Raw genomic sequence first — 9,042 nt, 5'->3', positions numbered from 1 at the left:
TCCTCGTCCTGCTCCGACACGTCCAGCCCAGAGGACAGGGAGGGAGAGGAGCAGGTCGAGGAGAGGGAGGACCCTCCGCTTTCGGGGGACGAGGCCCCCTCCCCTGCCTGCCGCCCCGGGCCCAGGGGGGATGGCGGTGGAAGGGAGGAGGGCGGGACTCGGGCCAGGATTCCCGCCACTTCGGCGTCTTCCTCCTCCAGGCGTTTCTTCTTGACTACCATCCGCGCCGGCACGGCATGTGTGACGGGATACGTGCAGTTGAGAGGAGGATAGGCCGTGGGATGGTGGGAGGTGCGAGCTCGAGTGCAGGACCCCATGCCGAAACCCATGTCAGCTTTACCTCCCATGGGCCCCTTTTGTCGCAGCACGATGGGTTTGGTCACGATGGTGTGCATCCCCCAGGCCCCGGCACACCCTTCTCTTCCTTCACACGCAGATTCGGTGGTGAGGGGGGAGGGCACGGCCTGGTCGCCTCCGTCCTCATCGCACGTGACGGCCGCACTCCCCATGATCTGAACTAGCTCGACATCCTCCTCCTCGTCGGCCTCAGCATCGTGGCGACTCCGTGAAGGCACCGTGGTCACAATCCGCCCGTCCATTCCTCCTTGCTTGCCTGCTCACGCCTCTATGGGCGCCTGAAAGGTTACGTCCCCCACAATAGCCAAAGCCACCCAGTCCGGTCGATTTACAGGGCGCAGATGACCACTTTGAGACAAGGCAGAATCCCGTCGTTCTTTGAATGTCCGGGTTGCTCGAGGCCCAAAAGGTTCCCTGCTTTGGGGTCGGAAGCGCAAGAACCGAGATGGTGAGAGGAGGTGATGGCATGTATCCCCTATGGGCCTAAGAAAGGGGACCGTTCAAGGGGTGCGTGCTTAGGGGTAACCATGAGATATGACGCCAGGCGTTGTATACATGCAATCATACTATACACCTGCCTGGATGAATGTCAGGACTGCGAAAGGGGGGTGAGGCGGGGAGATAACAGCCGAGAAGAGGCACACTGGTCAAGTTGACCTCTGCATGAAGACTCACGGAACGCAGGACTCTGGCATGAAGAAGGGGGTCTAAGCGCCACGTTTCAGAAGTATCTACACGAATGGCACCGACAATCAACACATAGAGCTTCTAGAATTGAGCAGATAAACCAGGGTTGATGGATGCGTGCACACACTCCCGGAGGGCTTGGGCCCAGCTCCAGGTGCCCAGCTCAACCGGAATATAATGGGCCCATAGGGTGGGATGCTTCGGAAACGTCAATTATTTGTGGCCTCTGCGTACCATTGGCGCAACAATTTTATGCCCTGGACCACTATAAGACTGAAAGTTTCTGGTAGGGTGAAGGTCTGTGGCAAATCTTCAGGTCCTACAGAAATGGGTTTTCTCGGTCGCCTCAGACCGTCGGTGGGATGTTGGCGCGAAGGACGTTGGACTCCTCATCGAAACCTTGACTTCCTTTGGCAAGACTCCATGACCTTGATTTCAGGTCATTGTTAAACCATTCATACGGGTAGGCAGACAGGCAAAATTTTTATTGATTGGTACCTGTGTGATCTTCTTCACACGAAAGGCCGGGGTCTTGATGATCATACAACTCGACATCACTCCTCACAATCGAGAAGCAAGTAGTCCTCGCTCGCTCACCATCGCCTTGGTGTGACGTGACTCCAAGCATGGGAACGCATTTTCAAATGTTTATGGTTATAACTCGCACGTTAGTTTTGGAACAGCTAGGCACGGACCCCTTGTGTCAAACGGAGTTGGATGTAAACCGTGCGAGTCTCTACAAGTGCTTATCCACTCATGGCCTAGAACCCCATTCTCAGGTAAACACGGCCTCATAAATGCAGTTCCACAAACATCCTCGCGATGAGCTTGTTCACGATAAAAACATGCCATACGATGCTATATTGCAAAAATTGCCCGCTATAGACTTTGCTTTCGCCTACGGAAGTGGTGTTTTTGGACAGGATGGATATTCCGACCATGAACAAAAGGAAGCAATTAGGGGCGTCAATGATCAACTCCTCCAGCCTGGAGGGTCGACACCGTCTGCAAACATGCAACTTAAACGCCCTCCCATGCTTGATTTGGTGGTAGCTGTGCGCAATCCAATCGAATGGCACCGGGAAAATCTGGAGCGGAATTGGAAGGACTATTCAATACTGCGATACCTGGGAGCCGAGAGGTTAGGGCAGATACAAGGTGAGGATAGATCGCAATATTGGCGTCACTGCTGAAACGCTGGCGTAGCCAGCGATGGCTGAGGCTATAGAGAGTTGTGACATCCTCCGGATGTCTTGGCCAAGAGATTTTCCGCGAAACCTTTACTTTTGAAGGCTCGCAACAGATTTGAATTCATAATTTCTCATACGTTATTTTCGCTGACACTTATCTATGCGCAATTGGTGATGCGAGTTAGAGGACTATGGCGCCGCTCTCTACTACAACACGGCTCTTCCTGTTCCAGGACACCCCAACCGCGTCATGAAGTATGGCATCATTAGCACCCATGCTCTTCGGCGGGACCTGGTCGATTGGCAATGGATGTATGCAGCAGGTGCGTTTTAAAGGGAAAGCTATACGCGCAAGGGACATAATTTGAGAGGTCGTTGCGCTAATTATTGTCTGTTTGCTTTTTCCTAACATCAAATCGATCGATGCTTCTCCATACCTCACAGGGCGCATGCAGAAACCTGTCAAAATTCTTAAAGCTTACGAGGCACTTGCGGAAGCACAACGCATGAACTTGAGAAGTGCCGTACGCGCGGCTTTGCTCCTGCTTCCCGAGTCCTTTTCCGACTTCGACTTATTCACGATGATCGCGGGCCTGTCATATAGGGGCGACTTCCGCATGACTTTCGGAGAAAATCCTAGAAAAGTGAAAAATATCGTCACTTCCAACTTACCACATTTTCATGAATTGTATTCTCCTGTTTTGGCGACTTTCTCGTCTTTGACAGCTGCCGCTGCAGACAAAGGACGGTTCTCTCAAGACCTGAGCCCTAGGGTTCGGGCCAGCCACCTCCGTCAGCTTCCAATGGCACTGCGGCAATTCTTGGTGCCGCGAAAACTACGAGACGTTATGTCAAGCGAAAGAAGTACAAAAATTGTGCATTCAAGAGAAGAGGAGGACAAGGCTCTTCGAGACGCCTGGGAACAGTTGTCAGGGAAGAAGACTTCGAAGATGGTGAAGCTTGCCATCCACAAAGTGGTAGCTCGCTCAAGTTTGACTCAAGGCTTCAAAGGCGTATTCACGGCAGGTGTGTGGAAAGCACTCGTTTATAGTTTACACAAGATGAACAAATATCGGATAGGGATGGGGAAATCGAACCCCACAAATAAAATGTAAGCAAGCAACTGAAGACCATCAGCAAATAAATAATTCATGTAGAAACAAAACGGTTTATTATTATGTCAGTTTATGGGTGGATAAATAGCAGCGACCGCTTTAATCCAGAAATGCACAGCCTGCCAGAAGTATTATCATCACTCCAGTCGATTGCCTCCCAACTTAAATTTTAAATTTTTTGAATCCGATTTCTGATCCGCTTCGAATATTTGACAGCAAGTCAGCTTTTCGAGCATGTGCTTTGGGCACCACGCTGAAATATAAGCACGGTCTCGTGCGACCGACAAATTAATTAATTGATTAAGCTTTCCTTCCTGGGACTGGGTTTTCATTCCTTGGTGGGGGTAGGCGGTTCAAAGAAGTTGCATGGGAGAAGACGAGGGAGAAAAAGTTCAACAAATACTAACTTGAGCTCATTAAAGACAACAAGCTTTTATGAAACAAGAGGGTGTTCATATATCTTGACCGTCATTTATATCAATAACGATAAGATTCAGGATCGAAAGGATGATGGATGTGAATCGAGATATAATTTATCCGAAGAGATATGCATGTTCGGTTTCCCCCCGAGGACCAAGAATGTTGAGATCAGATTAGTGTCTATTGTGGACTTTGAATAGATTTTAATAATGCTGAAACAAAACTTCATGTTGTTGAGCTAGGCTTCTCAAGAGATGGCCTTCCTATGCTGTGCGACAGGAAGTAAGGGGTTGAAAGAACTCACTTTTTTCGTATGAACGAGTCACAACAAAATTCAAGTCAAACCTTACCACAACGTCGTAATATTTCCTTAGGATTTTTTCGATAAGCCGATACTTTTTCCTGTCTTTATTCGACCATATGAATGCGATGCTGCATTTGCTTCTACTGGCTCAATTTCTCCGCCCAAACGCCGCTGTGTGCTTACGAGACAATATGGATAAGGAAAGGGTGCCGCAAGAGCAAAACGGGCATATTCGAAATCTGCAAGAGGTATTTGAGTACGCTGTCGAGAGAGGGCGCCTTGATCCGCACGTAGCACAAGGTCATGCATTTGATAATGGCAATTTGGTCTTACCCGTGTATCAGTCTCTCGGACCGTCACAAGTCGGTAAGTATCCTGTGTGTGTACGTGTGTGTATGCCTGTGTTTTCCTACTCACTCTCTTCTTGTTGACGCGGATGGACTCCTTACCCTGTAAAATTCGACATCCGATTCTTACAGCGGTCATGGGGGGTGCTTTCGACCTTTTAGCAAACCCAGAAGGCTATGCTGGTGTTGGTCCAGGAGCAGTAACTATGGGTATATCATTGAAAAATTGGAAGGAAATGACATTTCCAGGGGAAGGGATATAATAGAATATCTTTTTTGAAGAAGAAACGCATAAAACTCGGAACTGGTTTGTGGATGCTTGGGCCTCCTTGAGCTCCCCCCTCACACGCCTCCTACCTCCCTTAGCCCCCCTTGCCCGCTGCCGCCTCCACTTTTATTCTTCTGCTTCACGTTCCTTCCCGAGGGAATGCAATCACAGTTAATTCCCTTTGATGTCTCACGTTTCGTCTGTAAATTTCAAATATAGAATTTTATGTAGTGAGATAAAATGTCACTTTTCCTATTTTACAACATCTCGCTCAAGACACAGCCAACTAGCAGCCATGCCTTGCAACTACAACCGGTGTATGCACTAGGATTGCACCAGATTCGCTCAGGGGAGCAGTCGCAAGACATGTCTCCCCGGGCGGTGCATAGCCTATGGTGGAGGCAACCGATGCGAAGAACCCCCGTACCGACATGGACCATGACGGAACAACACTGGACATGGAAGGCCCATCACTGATGTGAGAACAACAACTTCTAGTTTCAGGGACTCTTCAATATCGCTCTGTATGAATTATCTTTATGATGGGATGCAGGCTATTTTTTATGGCACATTATGGAGAAGCGCTTTGCTGCCCTCTTATTGTACACGGCTTCAGCTACCTGTTCATTTTCCTCCTTAGCAGAGCTTGCGATCCTTTGAACCGTTCAATCAAAAAAAATTAACGTAGCGCATTATGTTATTCGGCCGATTGCGTGGTTTAGAAAAGGGTCCAATGGTTTTTCGCATTGAAGTGCCACTAGAAGTGCCACAGTACCCGGAGGTACAAAGACGGGCTCCGACTGGTGACAACCATGTAGCTTGCAGCTTTCAAGGTTTGGGAGGCAAAACCATTCTGGCAGACGTGATTCACTTAGCTTCTTATGAGCAGCCTGATGGAGCGTAAGCTGTGTGAAAAGCTCAAGGTACCTCATTTCATGACTTTCTCCATCTCCAGGAACGACTCCAGGCACGTACTACGTGATACTTTGAAGCACTACGAATGTCCGAAAAGCAGAACTTCTCCCCTGCACCCTCCCGACCGTGCGCATTTAATGGAAAGAAGTTGGCCACACAAGAGAATGGTGACCATAACCATGTAGATGATTTGCCTAGGCGCGTGAACAGGGTGAATGATGCTTCGAGCGACCTAGCCTCCGCGTGCCGCCGGTGTCGTGTTTTCAAAGGGATGGGGCCCAATCTCGTAAATTTTCTAACCGAAATTCCAAAGACAGATCTCCATGTGCATCTTGATGGTTCTCCTCGGCTAAGTACGTTGATAGAGCTTGCCCAAGAGCACCATGTCGACCTTCCTGCCTATACCGAAGAGGGTTTGCGTGAATTAGTGTTCCGTGAAACGTACGACAGTTTGGTGGACTACCTACGAGGGTTCCCTCTCATTGTTCGCGTTCTGCAGCAACCTGGAGCGCTGGAGCGGATTGCCTACGAATTTGCTTGGGACTGTTTGAATGAAGGTGTCCTTTACATTGAGCCGCGTTTTGCGCCTCAGCTTCTGGCCACGGCGACATTGGACGTGATAGGAGTCTTGACGGAGGCAACGCGGGGATTGGAGAGGGCTAAGAAGGAATACAATGCCCAACAGTCGGTCAGGGATGGACAAAAACCTAGCTTTGATTTCGGCATAATATGCTGCGCCATGCGCACCTTTATGACGGACGTCTCGGAGTACTACCATGCATTCTGCTCCCTGCACCAGGATGAGCCTCAGGCGCTCGTCTACCAGCTTGCGGCCAGCGCTTTGTTTCACGCAGCCATCAAAGCCAAGAAGGACCATGGCCTGCCCGTCGTCGGGGTGGACATTGCCGGCCAAGAGGCCGGGTATCCCGCGGCGGAATTCCAAGCCGCTTTCGAGGTCGCGCACAAGAATTTTTTGGGGGTGACGGTGCACGCCGGAGAGGCCTTCGGTCCAGAAGCAGTCTTTCAGGCAATCACAGATCTGCACTGTGAGAGGCTTGGCCACGGCTACCATTTGTTCTCGGTGGACAAGGTGGTCAAGAAGGAGCGCCCGGCCGAATTTGTCGCGGGCCTGGTCCAGTACGTGGCAAAACGAAGGATCATGCTCGAGGTGTGTCTGAGCAGCAACAGACAAACTATGTAGGTCCGAGGGGGGAAAGGTGATGTTCAAGGGCGGCCCAATTGAGGGACCTGTCATGCTGACCCCGAAGCGTGGGTGGATGGAAGAGCGTTGCACTCTCACTCGTGACGCCCGTGTTGCTACCGTTGTATGCTGCTTCATCATTTGATTTCCTATGTTAATCCATCTCACATCTAAGTCGATCCTTCTATGCAGGACCGAGCTCCGCGATGACATTTCCAAGCACGCGCTCAAGGATATGCTCGCCCACGGGATCTGCGTCTCCCTCTGCACGGACAATCGACTGGTAAGCAATACCACGGTAGTCAATGAGCTCCTCCTCGCCATCGAGCACTTTGCACTTACACCTACCGAGCTGAAAACCATGATATTGGAGGGCTTCAAGCGCAGCTTCTTTCCAGGAAGCTACCTGCAGAAGAGAAAGTACGTCGGACAGGTCATGAACTACTACGAGCATTTGGAGCGGAAGTACGGCCTGAAAGACTGGTATCTCTCGGAGGACAGCATGTTCGAGGACCAACATCGCCCGCAGCAGCCGCAGACTGAGGCTGGACGCGAGACAGGTACGCCGGCACGCGAGCAAGGATGGGAGCAGGAACACGAAAACATTGATTCGACCGTCGGCGCATGCCTTTTGCATTCCTCTGGCGACCGCATTCGATCCTTGAGTCCGCAATGGACACGGGCCCAGGCACTAGGAGAAAAGATGCCAGAGGGTGGGGAGGTAACAGATGATGGGAAGATGAACAGAGGTTTGCGTGAAGGCCGCAGGCGCTTGGAGATGCCGCCCGAGGTTTTCATGTAGACATTCCTTGGGAGCGGAGGAGGATAGTTAGTGTACAGACAACCGTGTGGACGAGCCATCCCTCGATGATGTTCATATAGATGGATCGTTTGAGGCACAATTTGCTACAAAGGAGAATGCACTGTGCGTGAAATCGATGACCGTGAGCGAACCGTGGGGTTTCGCCCCCGTGTCGTGTGGTTATCGTCAAGTTTTTTCGTTTGATTTAAAGCTTAAGCACAGATAACCATGCTCACGGTTTATTCTTCATTCTTAATCTCTCATCAGGTGGACGAATCAATGGTCAGTCTGGCATTCATTTCATCTTGATTCCACTTATGTACCACTTCCCATTCATCTTAGGGCTTCAAGGTCAATGGGCCGGCGATTTTCGGCACCTTCGTGATGCAAACGCGGTACTTCTTACCATCGCTACCTTTGTGCTCACATGAACCGCATTTCCCCTCTTCACATCCGTAGTTAGGCGTGTAACGAGCTCTAGCGGCGACAGCCTTCAGGGCCTCCCCCGGTTTAGCTTTCACCTTCTTGTTGCCAGGCCAGATGACCTCGACATCCCCGTTGTACACGGGACCACCGCGCTTGATGCCTGCAGAGGGGGCGTGAGGGGCGAAGAAGGCGGTGGTGGCCATCAGCAAGGTTAAGGCCTGGACGATTCGCAGCATCATCGTGTTGGCTTGGTGCTTCATTTTCGAGGGGGTGTATGAAAGATGAGGGAATGGTTTCGTCAGCTCCAAGGCCAAGGATTCTAAATAAAATTGTTTTTCCCACTCAATGTTTGGTGCTTGGGAAGATGAGAGTGGCAAAGATGTTCAATATATTGTTTGCTGATGTGATGTCCTAAGTGAGTACGTTGCCTTTGAAGGATTGGGAAAAGTCGTCTTTTTCTGTCGGATCCAACACGACAAACATGCCCAATATGTTTCACCCACATTGCGACAAAAAAATGAGATCCACGCTTATACGCAGCAAGAAAAGTCAACAGTATTTTCCAACAAAGTCATGATGTGACAAGACGTCAACATGGTTTCCCTGATGGCATATCGCCTTTCCCGATCCTCTTTTCAGTCGCTCATTTTGGCCGTGACGCCCCACATCCGGGTAGCCTACTGTTGACATCCTCCGTCTTGCGGTGCGGTAGACCAGCTGAAGTGGCCATTTTCTTAATTTTTTTTTTAATTGTGCTTTGCCTACATGCTGTACTTTATGTCTCGCTGTCGCGTCATTTCTGCGTCTTCAAGGCGCATGAAGGCGCAAAGCCAACACGCGTCTTTAATCGACTTCGAGCGAGCGTTTGTACGCGTTTGAAAATTATGTATGCTTATGATAATGGCTGACGCTACCATTGCTTTGTGACTCTTTACCTTCCCTTAAACACAACATTTAAAAGGGCATTACCTGTGTGTGGTATCGGGGCGGCATTCAACAGCGGGACTACC

The 9,042-nt window shown here is 50.2% G+C and overlaps 4 protein-coding genes across 4 annotated transcripts; 3 read left to right on the top strand and 1 right to left on the bottom strand.

Moving 5' to 3' along the window:
• Positions 1-1,922: 1,922 nt before the first annotated feature.
• On the top strand, positions 1,923-2,999 carry NGA_0002902 (mmp37-like mitochondrial precursor; the record flags this gene model as incomplete). The annotated part of the gene is made up of 4 exons (XM_005853373.1): positions 1,923-2,202; positions 2,420-2,557; positions 2,679-2,878; positions 2,961-2,999. Coding segments are annotated over 4 exons (657 nt in total), but the record flags the coding sequence as incomplete, so codon positions are not given.
• A 1,265-nt stretch (positions 3,000-4,264) lies between these two features.
• Positions 4,265-4,620, top strand: NGA_0002802 (uncharacterized protein; the record flags this gene model as incomplete). Its single annotated transcript, XM_005853372.1, has 2 exons — positions 4,265-4,439; positions 4,553-4,620. Coding segments are annotated over 2 exons (243 nt in total), but the record flags the coding sequence as incomplete, so codon positions are not given.
• Positions 4,621-5,640: 1,020 nt separating this feature from the next.
• ADA (adenosine deaminase) lies at positions 5,641-7,739 on the top strand. Its single transcript, XM_005853374.1, has 2 exons — positions 5,641-6,800; positions 6,997-7,739. Exons 1-2 carry the CDS (start codon positions 5,689-5,691, stop codon positions 7,604-7,606), a joined length of 1,722 nt encoding a protein of 573 aa, XP_005853436.1. The 5' UTR covers positions 5,641-5,688; the 3' UTR covers positions 7,607-7,739.
• Positions 7,740-7,944: 205 nt separating this feature from the next.
• On the bottom strand, positions 7,945-8,292 carry NGA_0001502 (ferredoxin; the record flags this gene model as incomplete). The annotated part of the gene is made up of 1 exon (XM_005853371.1): positions 7,945-8,292. One exon carries the CDS (start codon positions 8,290-8,292, stop codon positions 7,945-7,947), a length of 348 nt encoding a protein of 115 aa, XP_005853433.1.
• Positions 8,293-9,042: the final 750 nt, after the last annotated feature.

Source organism: Nannochloropsis gaditana (genome assembly GCF_000240725.1).
Source record: "Nannochloropsis gaditana CCMP526 unplaced genomic scaffold scaffold927, whole genome shotgun sequence".
NCBI lineage: Eukaryota > Eustigmatophyceae > Eustigmatales > Monodopsidaceae > Microchloropsis > Microchloropsis gaditana.
This window is presented reverse-complemented; position numbering and strand designations above follow the sequence as displayed.

Bases quoted from the DNA above. Each gene is read 5' to 3' on its own strand.
- ADA (XM_005853374.1), top strand. From the start codon at position 5,689: ATGTCCGAAAAGCAGAACTTCTCCCCTGCACCCTCCCGACCGTGCGCA. The intron at 6,801-6,996 runs GTAGGTCCGAGG...CCTTCTATGCAG, and splicing joins AGCAGCAACAGACAAACTAT to GACCGAGCTCCGCGATGACA.